This window comes from Tamandua tetradactyla, chromosome 23, assembly GCF_023851605.1.
Source record: "Tamandua tetradactyla isolate mTamTet1 chromosome 23, mTamTet1.pri, whole genome shotgun sequence".
Classification (NCBI taxonomy): Eukaryota; Metazoa; Chordata; class Mammalia; order Pilosa; family Myrmecophagidae; genus Tamandua; species Tamandua tetradactyla.
The window spans coordinates 9,350,323-9,365,307 of NC_135349.1; the positions used below are offsets into that span (position 1 = coordinate 9,350,323).

The 14,985-nt window shown below is 47.4% G+C and overlaps 1 protein-coding gene across 2 annotated transcripts in view; it reads left to right on the top strand.

Annotated features, from left to right (window-relative positions):
* COL26A1 (collagen type XXVI alpha 1 chain) overlaps positions 1-14,985 on the top strand; it is a 192,336-nt gene that overhangs the window by 82,378 nt on the left and 94,973 nt on the right. Inside the window, exon 3 of one of the 2 annotated variants that reach the window (XM_077140192.1) lies at positions 3,728-3,831. In XM_077140192.1, coding sequence (XP_076996307.1) covers positions 3,728-3,831 — 104 coding nt within the window. The remainder of the gene's footprint in view (positions 1-3,727; positions 3,832-14,985) is intronic. The other variant, XM_077140193.1, reaches the window with a different exon arrangement.

Consider the following 14,985-nt stretch of genomic DNA (forward strand, 5'->3'; position numbering starts at 1 on the left):
GCTGCAGCAGGCATGTATTTGTCCAGCAAGAGGAGGGGCCTGCGGGCAGAGCAGTCTGCACGTGCAAAGCCTCCGAGGCACGAAAGAGAATCCACGGAGATGGGGAGGAGAACCCAAAGCTGCTCAGGACGCTTGTCTTGGGCCGTGTGGAAGGAGCTGTGACTGGTGGTGGGAGAAGGAGGTGGGACGTACATGTAAGCCGGGAATTATTCGCTCACCTACAGACTTTAGTCTATGGGAGCCTGGAAGGTTTGGAGAGAGAGCAGTCCCCCGATCGGATCTGCGTTTTTGGAAGATGACTGAGCGTGCAGACTGGAGCTCTTCGTGGACAGAGGAGAGCGCGGCTCCCGCAGGTTCCTGCCGGGATGGGGAGGTGGCCCCGGAGGCTGAATGCACCGCGGGGACGACCCGGCCCCTTGGGCTGGTGACGCAGCGCCACCTACTGGCGGGGCCTGCACCTGGCCGCCGCGGCGTCTGACTCCTTGGCCGTGCTGGGCTCTCCCGGGAGCCCCGGGTCCCAGAATGAGGGCAGAGAGAGACCTTCTCTGGGGGTGCCGAGATGGATCCACTTGTGCAGATGTAGGAAGGAAAAATGTTGCCCGCACTGGAGCCTGTCCTGCCCGGGTTCGTTTCCTAGTTCCACCTTCTAGCCATCCGACCTGGAGGAAGTTTGTGAACGTCTCTCAGTGCCTCAGTTTCCTTGCCTGCAAATAAGGAATAGTAATAATATCCCCACTGGATTTAATGCGTCGATAGAGGTGGAGCGCTTTAGGACAGTACCTGGCACGCGGGGGATGCTCGTGACGCTATTGTCACCATCAGCATCCTCATTAAAGGCCTGGAGTGAAGCGAATGCCTGGAGCCTCTGGAGGCCCCGAGGCTGTAGGACGAGGGGTGGCATGTGGGGTGGGGGGCACGCTGGGCCAGCTGGAGAAGGGCCCTGCACTGCTGGGCTGAGCAGCTCTGACTCTTCCCGAAGACAGCGGGGGTGGGAGGTGGGGGATGGGGTGGGGGGAGGCGGTGGCGGAGGGCATGATCCCGGGAGGAGTCAGGTCGGACCTGCCCTCTGCCAGCCCCACACCCGGGCACCCCATCCAGCCCTGGCAAATGTGCCACTCCTGGCCAAGCACCCCCACCCAACAGCATCCCTGGTCCCCCTGGGCTCATCATGCAGACCGGGAGTCGGGCTCCAAAGGGTTAAGTAACTTGGGCAGGCTCACATAGCAAATGGGGCGGAGCCTGAATCCGGGGGGTCTGAGCATCCTGGCCCAGCACCCCCCCCCCCGCCCCCACAGCAGCCCCCACAGCCCAGCCCCCCAGGGCTCACAGGCTCCGTGGGACCCTGTGCTGAGGTCACAGGAGGGATGCATTCACAGCCCCAGCTGCTCTCAGCAGGGCACAACTGGAGGCATTTGGCCTCCTCCACTGCCGGCTAAGTCAGCTGGCTGGATTCTGTAGTTTTCCTTATCTCTCTTAGAACGACCGTCTTATTTCAAGAATTAATTTTACAACTGCCATCTTTTATCTAAATGAAAAGCTGGGAGGTCTGCAGCTGGCAAGGGGTGTGCAGCCCCTCCGCTCTTTCTCACTTGCCAGCTGCTGAGCAGGGCCCTTCCGGGACAGAGGGAGGGCCCGGGAGAGGCAGGGGGCAGAAGCCGTCCTTGACTGGCTCTGCTGGAAGCTGGCTTGGGAGGCCCTGGACGCAGCCGGCGTGGACGGGCGCCACTTCGTGGGGTGCTTTCTGGGATCTCCCAGGCCTAGGACATGCCGGCCAGGGGCGATTCTGCTTTGCAGGCCCTTGGGCTCAGGCAGGGCTGCCTGCTCACCACTCTCCCCCAGCCTTCGACTCCCCGAGGTCCTACTGGCCACTTGGGGTCTCTGGACAGAGTCCCTCTTCAGTCTCCCAAGTCCTGCTACCTTTGGTGGGGGGGTCACATCTGGCCTAAGTCAAATGCACATATCTCTGCCCTGCCACGACGGGGCGCAGCTGCTCCCACTCCTTCTCAGCTGGTCCCTTCAAGCTAGAGTCTGATTCTCACCCCATGCGCCTCGAACTCCAGGGGACCATGTCACACTCTCTGTAAGGCTGTCCCAGCTCCTCCTTCTCTCCTCCAAGGCACTCTCCAAAGAAATCCCTCCACGCAGGATGGCTGCAAGCCACAATGCATTCTCCACTTTCTTTTACACGCTCAGGCTGGCAGAACCGGTTTCCCAGGCTCCTGGCATTTCCACGGAGGGCCTAGCCCCTCTGCTTTGGGGGTGCTGGGCCTTGGTGGCATCGTCCTCAGCCTCTGGGACCCCTGCTGTGACTCTGCGTGCCAAAGTGTCTCATGTTAGCCTCCTGGAACACAGCCAAAAAGCTTGCATGTGTGTAAAGTGCGTGTGTGCGTTTATTTTGCAGACCGTGTGCTTGGGTTGCTCGGACCTAGAATCAACTGCTATGTCCCACCAGGCCCCTTGCTATAAGGAGCAGTGACACTGAGGCTGCAATCCATCAAGCCCCCTCCCCTCCAGGCTATGCCAGGTGCTTCCTGGGAGAGCATCTGAGAGTCTAGAGGCCTGGTGCGCCTTCCAGGTCCTGGCCCTGGACACCTCCTAGCAATGTCCTGGCTCCACACCCGAAGAAGCCACAAATAATATTTCAGTTCCTGTCCTGGATTGCACAGCCATACACCTCTCAGACCTCCAGGAAGAAATGATCTGCAGGGATGTTGATGAAACATGAATGAAAGGGTTTTTTTTTTTTAAAAAAAGAAATGATTGCAACAGGATTTTTCAGATTTAGAGCAATGTTTCTGCAATTCGAGAAGAGTTTGGGTGTTTTCCTGTCAGTGGCGCATCTCAAAACATCGTGCCCGCTGCTCCCAATTAATGTATAATCTTTCCATTCACCGATTAAGTTGCTCCATGCCAGCAGATTTAAATTTTTGTAAAGCCATGCCGTTTGGTTTTTAAGAGGCAATTCAGCAAACTTGAGCAAGTAGCAAAGTTATAAACGATGTCTATAAAAGTGAATAACACAAGCCAAATTTAGCCCCCTTGTGAAATTTGGTTACGTGTTTTATATTCCCATTCTTGGAATTTCACAAAATAGCTTTACGAGTTATTTGTAAGAAAAATGTCAAACGGTAAGAGTGTGACCTTTTACCCTGGACCCCATGGCATTTCACAGGAGCTTTTTATTACTGCAATCGTACCCCTACTATATTGCAGTTTTCCGTTAAGGTGTCTCTTTATTCTGCTGGGCTGTGTTTTCTCCAGGGCAGCGATCTGTGGTTGCTGCATAGCTCATGGTTGGTGCCCAATAATAAGCTTTGCAGGAATCAGCTAAAATAAATGACGATTGGGAGAATGGTTGGTGTTCAATGGCGTGGATGTGGCTGGCAGTTGTGCAGGTCCTAAGGACAGTTTTTGTTACCTTACGCATTATCTTGGTCCTTGGGCTGGACATTTTTCCACCCTAGGTGGCCGTGCTCGGAGTGTCTAGGAAGGCAGAGCTGGGAGGGATTTTAGAACACACCTGAAACAGAGAGGGCTGGTGACTTGTCCAGAGCCACACAGCTGACGAGCACAGGGCTGGGGAGGGGAGTGGGCTTTAAGGGTGGTGATGGTGGAGGGGAGTGGCCCCATAGTCCGCTGTCCCACTGGGGTGGGCTGTCCTTACAGCACTAGGGTGGGGTCTGGGGTGGCAGGACGTCGCGCCCTGCTGACGCTGTGCTTCTGTTAGTTACAGGACTCTGATCAGGCCAACGTACCGGGTGTCCTACCGCACGGTGACGGCGCTGGAGTGGAGGTGCTGCCCGGGCTTCACCGGGAGCAACTGCGACGAGGGTGAGTCCCCTGGGGTGGGGTGGGGATGGGGCCGGGGTGCTCCCAGGCTCTGGGGTCTCTGGGCCTTTCTGCTCCCCCTCCCTTCTCCTCATCGTCCTGTGCCAAATCCAAACCAAATGCTCTGACCTGGCCACCCTGGGGTGGGGGCGGGCTGCCTACCCCTACCGTGGGCACTAAGGTGGGGGGGTCCCCTGTTTCTGAACCACACACTGCTTGGCCCCTGGTGCCTGGGTGGGGCGGGGGAAGCATCATGAGCACTGACTAGGGGAGGGGCTTTCACTTACAGCCTAGTTACTTGCTTCTGGGGTGGACTCAGCCAAGCCCTGGGGCAGGTGGGGGGTCAGAGAGAGATGAGGGTTCCTGAGCCTGGAAGGCTCGTCTTTGCGGGTCATGCAGCCAGCCAGGACGCGCTGCGGGCAGCCATGGAAAGGCCCTGCTCAGCTCCCTGCCCCCTGCCCTGCTGATTCTCGGAGAGGGGACGGGTCGGGATGCCATGGCTCTTCCTTCCAGCGCCCCCCAGGGCCTGGCTCAGCCCCGCTCTGTAGCCTTGGGGGCAGAGGGGCAGCCCCCTTGGGAGGGTGCATTTGCCTGCCAGGCGCAGCCGGGGAGGGAGTCCTGCCTGGGGAACAGCCCTGCTGCCCACCCCTGCTCCCCTCTCTGGCTGGTCAGTCTGGGAGCTGGGAAGTCAGCTTGCATTCGCACCCAGGAGCCCTCTACCTTGACTTCGGGACAAGATCATTCTCTCGTGCCTCTTTTTAAAAAATGACCTAACTTAGTGTTTTGCATTTTTATTATACGTGTACTTGTGTTGTAAACTGCCTGAAACCCTCAGCGGGTTGCAGATAACCAGATGTGATAGCAGACGGCCCGTAATAGGCATGGTGATGCACCAGGGGGCCTGGGGGCCAGAGCAGGCGGAAGGAGGACAGCCAGACGGACACTGCCCTTCCTGTTGACAAAGTGCCTGGCACCGGTGGGCAGGTGGGGGAGCAGCTGGACAACCCTCTGGGGGGCACAAGACCTAAGGGTGTGCAGCGCGGGTGTGAGTGGGAGGGAGGCCCGGCTTCCCCGGTGGGACCTGATGCCCGTTAAGCCTCGACCCCTCCCAGCTCACGCCAGATGCCACCTGGAGGTCTGGGGCCCTCGAAGCCGGGTCTTGGAACTGCCTGTCCCGCCAGGGCTGTGGCCGCGGGGACAGGTGTCTGGTGCCTCCAAGGCAGAACGGTGCAGACCCGCTGTCCAAATCCTGCACGGGGCCGAGGGGGCAGGTAAGGCTGGAGCCCTTTCAGTGGCCGAGGGGGCAGGTAAGGCTGAGCCCTTTCAATGGCCGCGCTGGGCTCCGCCAGGGAAGGAGCGGGTAGCTGCTGTCTGGGCTTGCCACCCAGGCCTCGTCTCTGAAAGCCTTCCCACAGCGATAGGAGGGCGTCAGATCCTTCTTTCAGCTCCCAGAGCCCTCTGAGCTCCACCCACCCTCCTACGGCACCTCGGCTGACCCAAAGCAGGTTTTTCATACCTGCCTCCCCCCGCAGCATCCCCTTACCGCCCTGTGGGATTGTCTGGTTCTTTGGACCCTTCCCTCCCCCTTGTGGAAACCACTGTGGTGCTTAAGCGTGCATATTTTTCATGTCTTTTCGTAGTCTCTTAATTACATAAATAGATGAATTGATAAAGGAAGTATAAGGCTCAAAATGCTCAAGTCATAATTCTCATACAAGTAGACAGTGAGCATGCATTTTACTTAATTAAATGGGGGAACCAGCAATGTGACACAGCTGATCCAAAAGAGGAAAGAAGAAACTGATTATCTACCTCTACCTCTTATCCCCATCTCTATCTCTGCCTCTACCTGTTGAATAAGACATATCTTCCTCACTTCTGACACCAACCACAGCTCAGAACTCACTGGAAACTCTTATCCTCATGGTTACGGTTTATTACAGCAAAACGATTCAGATTAAAAATAGGCCAAGGGAAGAGGCACATGGGGCAGAGTCCAGGAAAGTTCTTGTGTGAAGCTTCCAGTTGTCCTCTCGTGGTGGAGTTGTGGGCAGCGCTAACTTCTCCCAGCAACTACGTGTGGCAGTATGGGAGGAGTATTGCCAGCCAGGACTCCCGCGTGCTCTGGCGTCCAGTTTTTGCTGGGGCCCAGTCTTGTGGATAGCGATGGTTGACTGCCCTGTGGCCAGTCTCAGTTTCCAGCCCCTCTGGGGATCGAGCTGACCCTGCCTGGCCCAAGGGTCCTGTCAATCACGGCGTTGGCACAGGCCCAATGGTGTTGGCATGGCCCGAGACCCCAGTTAAACAAAGACACTCTTAACAGGCAGGACATTCCAAGGGGACGGAGATCACCTCCCAGGGAGGTGAGCAAGGTCAACCCCTTACTGCCTTTTATATACATTCATGCTAACAGATGACTTGCACACATGCATTTATCTTCCTGAAATGAGGTTGATCACTGCAGGCTAACAAAAACAAAACCTTTGGGGTTACCTTCTCTACTGAATAGAAATCATTTGCATCTTCCCAGTTTTGTACAAGTTAACATCCAAGGAGGTGGAAGGTGGGTGCTCATCGGTAGCCAAGTGCAATTCAAACGAAGGGATAGCCTCCTAAGGGGTTATTCGGCGGGTGGGGAAGGGGCTCGTCACACAGTGTGGCATTAAGAGGTTAGGTGGCACCTTTTTGCAGCTGATACCAAGTGGGGACAATTCCTCTTGCAGACGGAATGGACGGAGCCCAGCATTTCTATTGCAGCAGCCAGCAGGGGTGGAAGGACAAACGCTGCTGGGGGGAGGGCGTGGGGGGACGCTCTGCCATTGGACAGGAACAGGTCCCAGCAGGGGAGGCAAGTCTCAGAGAAAGGGGGGTGACTGTGAGCTGGTCAGGTACCCCCAAAGGTGCCTGTTCTGAGCCCTCAGGCTCTCATCTCAGGAAGAGAGTGCTTGCCTGATAAACCCCATCCCTAGCAACTATCTGGGGGTCCCAGATAGTTATTATTCAGGACGTTCCCAGCCCCGGAGCCCCTGCTGGCCCTTCCCTGGTGCAGCGGGGTCTCCCCAGACGTGCCCAGCCTGATTAGGATGAGTCTGATTAGGATGGGTCCCCACTTCACAGCCAGGGGAGGCCTGCCCCTAGCAGGGAGCCCCTTCCCAAGAGCATGCAGATCCTGAAAATCTACGGAGGGGGACTGGCCATCAAGGCATTCCCGGGAGTCTGGGGGCCTTGGGACTGGCTCCCCAAAGCGCTTGTAAAGGTTTTGCATTCCTAAGTATGAAACAGCAAAGAGAGCTGGTGAAACAAAGGAGACTCCAGGCACCATCCTGGGACGCCAGGTTGAGTGCTGCACCGGGAATTCCCATCTGGTTTTCATTCCTCCTGCTGGGACACGGCTCAGAGTCATGAGGCGCCATTTCACGGGTTTTGTTTGGATTCAGAGGAGGTCGCTTTGGAGAAGCTCCTTTTTCTTTGCCTATGTCAGGTCTTCCTTTTAAGATGCCAAGATTCTAAGATGCTTTGGGGCCTGTAGCTGTCTGCAGGTGGCTGACTCCTGCTCCTTCGGTCTCCTCAGGCTCTTTTTCCTCCTTGCCTTCCTTTTTTTCCTCCCTGGACACCCCAGGGTACAGGTCTAAGGCTTGGGCATGTTTTCCCCTCATACACATGTCTATATATCCTGTGTAACTATATCTGTAATGACAGCTACATGGCTAGAAAAATGTTTTTCTTCTTACAAAAGCAGATACTTGTTTCAGTGTTGAAAAAGTAGAAACACCTAGAATTCTACCTGTCCAGGTAACCTCTATTCTCAAACTTTGGTGAAAAGCCTCCAGACCTTTTACAGTGCCTCTGAGTTGTTTGTACTGACTTGCTGTTCAGGAACCTTCTTTTGCATGTAAGTTTTCACGAACATCTGTCCTTGTCAGTAAACAGCTTTCTACAATATTTTTTGTGGCTATGGAATTTGGATGCACACACTTTATTAACTAACCCCCTCCTACAGGATATTTAAGTCTTTTTCAATTCTTAATTAACATTTTTGTGAACATGTTTTTTAAACAGTGGAGATAAAATTTACATAAATTGAGAGGCAAAGATGGCAAGTGTACAATCTGATGAGTCTTGATAAGTGCATACACATTTCCATCACTTACCAGAAAGGTCCCTTGTACCTGTTCTGGTCAATACTCATCCTTCTTATCAACCATTGTTCCGATTTCTATCATCGTGTATCAAGTTTTGCCTAGTCTTGAACTTGATAGGAAAGGGAATTCACTGTACATGCTCTTTAGTGTCTGGTTTCTTTCACTTAGCATAATGTTTTCCATACATATTGTTACATATGAATCAATAGTTTATTCTTTTTTTTTTTGCATGGGTAGGCACCAGGAACCGAACCTGGGTCTCCAGCATGGCAGGTGAGAACTCTGCCTACTGAGCCACCGCGGCCCGCACAATATAGTTCATTCTTTTTATATATAATTAGTTTTAAATTGTGGCGAGTTATACCTAATATGAAAACCGCTTTAACCGTTTTAAGTGGACAATGGTTTGACCTTAAATAAATGGACATTACTTTGTAATTTTCACTGCTATCTGTTTCCAGTCTAGTTTTATCACCCCATCCCAAACTCACACTCATTTAGCAATGAATCCTCACCCCCTCTCCCACACCAGTAGCCACTATTCTGCTTTATGTCTCCATGAATTTGCTTATTCTAAATATTTCATATAAGAGAAATCATACAGTATTTGTTTTTTCTGTCTGGCCCATTTCACTCAATATGACATCTTCAAGTTCAGCCATGTGGTAGCATGTACAAATGCGTCACTTCTTTTTTACGGCTGAATAATATTCCATTGTATGAATAGACCATTTATCCATTCATCTGTCGATGGGCGGTTGGGCTGCTTCCACCTTTTGGGTATTGTGACTCATGCTGTGATGAGTATTGGTGTACAAATGTCTGTCTGAGTCCGGCTGTCGATTCTTTCGTGATCATTCCAAGTGATGTACTTTGTAGTGGAATTTCTGGGTCATATGGTAATTCTAAAATTAACTTTCTGAAGCTCTGCCAAAGTGTTTACCACAATGGCTGCACCATTTTACATTCCCACTGAAAATGTACAGGGGTTCCTATTTCTCCACATCTTCACCAACACTTGTTATTTTCAGTTTTTTAAAATAATAGTCATCTTAGTATGTGTGAAATGGTATCTAATTATAGGTTTAATTTCCATCCCTTTAATGACTAATGATTTTGAGCATGTTTTCATATACTTATTGACCATTTTAATATTTTAAGAGAAATGCCTATACCAAACTTTGGCACATTTTTAATTTAGGTTATTTATCTTATTTTTGTTGAGTTGTAAGAGTTCTTTATATATGCTGAATATTAAATCCTTATCAGATATAGGGCTTCCAAATATTTTCTCCCATTCTGTAAGCTGGCTTTTCACTTTCTTAATAATGTTCTTCAATGCACAAATGGTTTTAATAATTCTGATGAAGTCTATTTTATCTATTTTTTTTCCTTTGGTTGCTTGTGTTTTTGTTGCAGAATCTAAAAATCCGTTGTTTACTACAAGGTCCTGAAGAGATATCCCTGTGTTTTCTTGTAAGAGTTTTATAGTATTAGCTGTCATATTTAAGTTGTTGATCCATTTTAAGTTGTTTTTTTATATGTTAGAGATAAGGATCTGCTTTGCGTGTGAATTTCCGGTTGTCCCAGGACCATTTGTTGAAGAGACTATTAATTTCCCAATGAATGGCCTTGACACCCTTGTTGAAAATCAACTGGCCATAGATTTGTAGATTTATTTCTGGCCTCTCAATTCTATTCCTTTGCTCTGTATGTCTATACTTATGCCAATACCATACTGTTTTAATTACTATAGCTTTGTAGTGAGTTTTGAAATAAAAAAGTGTGAGTCCTCCACATTTGTTCTTTTTTGAAATGGTTTTGACCATTTGGGGCTCCTTATTTTCCATATGAATTTGAGGATCAGCTTTTCTGTTTCTGAAAAAAAAAAAAAAGACTGCTGGAATTTTGATGCAAACTGCATTGAATTTGTAGATTGCTTTAGGCAGTATTGACGTTTTAACAATATTAAGTCTTCCAATCTATGAGCATGGACGTCTTTCTATTTATTGATCACTTCTTTAGTTTCTTTCAGGAATGTTTTGTAGTTTTCACTATGTAAGTCTTTTTACCTCCTTGGTTAAATTTTTCCTAGGTACTATATTCCATTAGATTGTAAATTGCTATTGTAAAGGGAATTGATTTCTAGATTTCCTTTGAGATGCTCATTACTGCTGTATAGAGCCCCAAATGACTTCTGCATTTTACCTTGTATCCTGTGACTAAGATGAATTTGTTTATTTGTTCTAGTAGTGTTCTTGTGGATTCTTTGGGATTTTCTATATTTAGTATCATATCACCTGCAAATTGGGATAATTTGACTTATTCCTTTCTAGTTGGATGCCTTTTATTTCTTTTTCTTGCCTGATTGCTCTGGTAGAACTTTCAGCACAGCATAAATAACAATGGTGACAGTGGGCATCCTTGTCTTGTTTCCAATCTTAGGGGGAAGCTTTCATTATTTCACCATAGAATCTGCTTTGGGTTTTTCATAAATGCCTTTTATCATGTTGGGAAAATTCCCTTCTATTCCTCATTTTCTGAGTCTTTTTTTTTTTTTTATCTTGAAAGGATGTTGGATTTTGTCAAATGCTCTTTCTGCATCAATGATAGAATCTTGTTTTTTCCCTTCATTTTATTAATTTGGCGCATTATTGATTGAGTCTCTTATGTTGAACCATTCTTGCATTCCTGGACTAAATCCCACTTGGTTATAGTGTCTAATCCTTTCAAGACACTGTTGGATTTGGTTTGCCAGTATTTTGTTGAGGATTTTTGCATCAATATTCATGAGGAATATTGGTCTCTAATTCTCTTCTCTTGTGCTATCTTTATCTGGCTTTAGTATCAGGGTAATACTGGCTTCATAGAATGAATTAGGAAGTAATTTCCACTCTTTTATTTTTTGGAAGAGTTTGAGAAGGATTAGTGCTAAATCTTCTCTAAATGTTTGGTAGAATGTGGCAGTGAAACCAACCCCTTCCTATCCCAAGTGATCTGAAGTAGCTGATTAAGAGCAGTCATCGGTGACCAGCCCACACACCCCAGGGTTTTGGAGAACTAGGTCCTCATAGCCCACCCTGACACCAGAAGTTGCATCAGGAGCCCAGGATGCCATCCCCCAACTTCCAGCCATGGGGATGGCAAGTGAGGGATGGTAACTGCTGCAGGGAGGGTGAAATTCATTGAGATTTACCAGTCTCTTCCTCCAGCTCTTCCCTGGATATTGCACCATATTCCACTAGACTTCAGAGTTCCAAAAGAGTTGATCTTAATGATTTTAGCCAATTTAATAGAGGTTTTGGTGGAGGACCTGATTCCTGGAGCTTCCCACTCCACCGGCAATCTTCTGTTAGTTTTTTCTTTTTATTGCTGGGTATTATCCCATTGTGTAAATAACCACAGTTTTGTTTATCTGTTCTCCTGTTATTAAATATTTGGTTTGTTTCTAATTTTTGGCTCTGTGAATTAAGCTTCTGTGAATATTTCTTGTGTTTGTGTATCTGTGGGCATATGTTTTTATTTCTCTTGGGTAGATCCTTAGTCGCGAAATTGCTAAGTTAATAGTATATGTTAAACTTTACAAGAAACAGCCGAACTATTTCCCAAAGTGGTTTTATCATTTTACACTATCACTTGGGAAGAATATACCAATTGTTCTACATCCTTGCCGTCATTTGACATTGTTGGTCTTTTTTTTTTTTTTATGGCATTTAAAAGGGGGAATTTATTAAGTTGCAAATCCGTAACTTTCTAAGGCCATGAAAATGTCCCAACTAAAGCAAGGCTATAGAAATGTCCAATCTAAGGCATCCATGGAAAGATACCTTGGTTTGAGAAGGTTGATGAAGTTCAGGGTTTCTCTCTTAACTGGGAAGGCACATGGTGAGCATGGCAGCGTCTGCTAGGACTCAGCTTCAAGGGATTGAGAAAACTTTCTCGACCAAAAGGGGGAAGAGAGAAATGAAGCAAAATAGAGTGTCAATGGCTGAGAGATTCCAAACAGAATCGAGAGGTTATCCTGGTGGTTATTCTTACGCGTTAAATAGATTAAATAATTAAGGTGTAATGGAGAAGCTGGAAGGAACTGCCTGAAAATGTAGAGCTGTGTTCCAGTAACCATGTTTCTTGAAGATGATTATATAACGATATAGCTTTCACAATGCGACTGTGTGATTGTGAAAACCTTGTGTCTGACGCTCCTTTATCTACTTTATCAACAGACGAGTAAAACATATGGAATAAAGATGAATAATAGGGGGAACAAATGTTAAAATAAACTTAGTAGATTGAAATGCTAGTGATCAATGAAAGGGAGGAGTAAGGGGTATGTTATGCATGAACTTTTTTCTGTTTTCTTTTTGTTCCTTTTTCTGAATTGATGCAAATGTTCTAAGAAATGATCATGATGATGAATATACAACTATGTGATGATATTGTGAGTTATTGATTTTATATCAAGAATGAAATGATCATATGGTAAGACTGTTTGTGTTTGTATGTTGGTATGTTTAATAAATAAAATTAAAAAAAAAACCAAAACTCCCACCCAGCAGTATTGAATGGGGCTCAAAGGGCATGGCTTTCCTGGGGTCCACCACAGATTCAAACCAACACATTCCACCCTTTGGACACCCAAAAGACATTTTCTTTCCAAATGCAAAATACATTCATTATGTAACAATATCAGAAAGCCTTAAACTATTTCAGTAACAATACAAATAAAAGGTTCAAACACTACAAAAACTCATCAAAGTCAGCTACAAGCGTGGTCTGTCCTAGGGCAGAGCTCTCTTCTGGCTCTGGACCTATAAAATTCAGAACATGTTATTTGCTGCCAACGTACAAAGGACGAACAGTCATGGGATACATATGCCCATTTCCATAGGGAAGAAGGAACCCAGGGGTCACTGGACCCAAGCAGTTTCGAAAATCTGCAGGGCAAATGCCATTAGATTTCAAAGTCTGAGAATCATTTATCTTTGGGGATTTTGAAAGTAGCATTCCCACTCTTTCCAAGGGCCTACGCAGTGCCCCACCTCTTTCCAAGTGCACCCTTGGGGGACATTGGGGAGACACCTTTTTCTCATCCCCACCCTCTCCAAGCATCAGTCCTGCACCCGGGCTCTCTGCCATCTCCAGGGCACACGCTGAACCCCTCCTCCATGTGGTGGCAGCCAGGCCTTCCCTAACCCCCAAGGAATGTACTTCACCCTCTCCAAGGCCTGAGGCGGCATGACTCTTCCACTGCCATGAGGTGGAAGGCCCATCCTCTGCCTTCTGGGCAAACTCACCCTCTCCATGGGCTTGGGTGGGTCCACTCTTCCGGCCTGAGGTTTCTTGACTTTAGACTTTAGCTTCCATAGTTCTGCCTCTGAAGTTGTTTTTCCTTCACATTATCCCTTTTCTGGGCCTCCCAGTCCAGACTGACAGCAGCTCCATTTATGTAAGACCTACAGCATTTCTGTTGGCTTCCTATGTAGTAAGGAAGGCTCATGCCTCTCATGACAGAACGAGTTTCCACAAATCCTTCCTGGATAACGCCATCTCCAATCCTGAATCTGAAATGGCTGACTGGTTCCACATTTGGCCAAATCTTCACATGGAGGACCATTCTCTGGGGTCTCCCTTCCTGGAAACCCAGAATTTTCCAGAACATCCGTTTCTGGTTTCTTTGTACCCAAGAGTTCAGTTCTCAGCATATCTCTTTCCTGTTGCATTTTGCTGTAAGCTGCAAGGAGAAACCAGGCTACACTTTCCACATTTAATTTGAAATCTCTTCTGCTAAATATGCAAGTTCATGGCTTTTTAAAAATCTGCCTTCCAGCCAAAGCCACTGGTCAATTTTGCCAGATTATCTGCCATTATAAAACAAGGATCACCTTCCTTCTAGTTTTCAATAACACGTGCCTCATTTTTGTCCAAGGTCTCGCCATAGATATCTTTAGAGCCCACATCTCTACCAACAATCTCTTCAAAGCATTCTAGGCCTTCTCTATCTAGATCCTCACAACTCTTCCAGAAACTTCCCCGTATCCATTTAAAAAGCCATTCCAACATGTTTGGTATTTGCATACTGCAGCAGCGCCCCTACTTCTCTGGTACCAAAATCTGTTCTAGTTTGCCAGCTGCCAGAATGCAATATACCAGAAACAGAATGGCTTTTTAAAGGGGAAATTTATTAAGTTGCAAGTCCACAGTTCTAAGGCCACGAAAATGGTCCAACTAAAGCAAGGCTATAGAAATGTCCCATCTAAAGCATGCAGGGAAAGATACCTTGGTTCAAGAAGGCTGATGAAGTTCAGAGTTTCTCTCTCAATTGGGAAGACACATGGTGAACATGGCGACGTCTGCTAGCTTTCTCTCTTGGCTTCTTGTTTCATGAAGCTCCCAAGGGTTGTATTCCTTCGTCATCTCCAGAGGTCTCTGGCTGCACAGACTCTGGCATTGTTGGTCTTTTTAACTTCAGCTATTCTAGTGTGGGTTTGAAATGGCAGCTCCTTATGATATTAATTTGCATTTGCCTCATGAACGACAATATTGAGCATTTTTGTGTAGGCTTATTAGATGTGTTTACCAGTCATCCTTATATCTTCCTTAGTGAACTGTCTGTTCAAAACTTTTGCCAATTTTTAATTGGGTGATTTGATTTTAGAAGGAACCATTTTACAAAGAAACTGTACCATTTTACACTCCCACTAGCAAAATTTGTTCTAATTACTCAACATCCTTGTCAACATTTGGCGTTTTTGGTCTTTTTAATTTTAGCTGTTCTAGTGATTATAAAATGGTATGTAATGGTGGTTTTAATTTGCAATTTCCACATGAATGTGTTTTCTTCTACAATCTTTATGGGTTTATCTTTTTTTTTAACAGTTTTTTTTTAATTGGCTACAACTAAAACATCTAAAATAACAAATATTAGCCAGAATGTGGAGAAACTGAAATTCTCATATGTTGCTGATGGGAATGCAAAATGGTCCAGCCACTTGGGAATAGAGATTGAAATCTTATA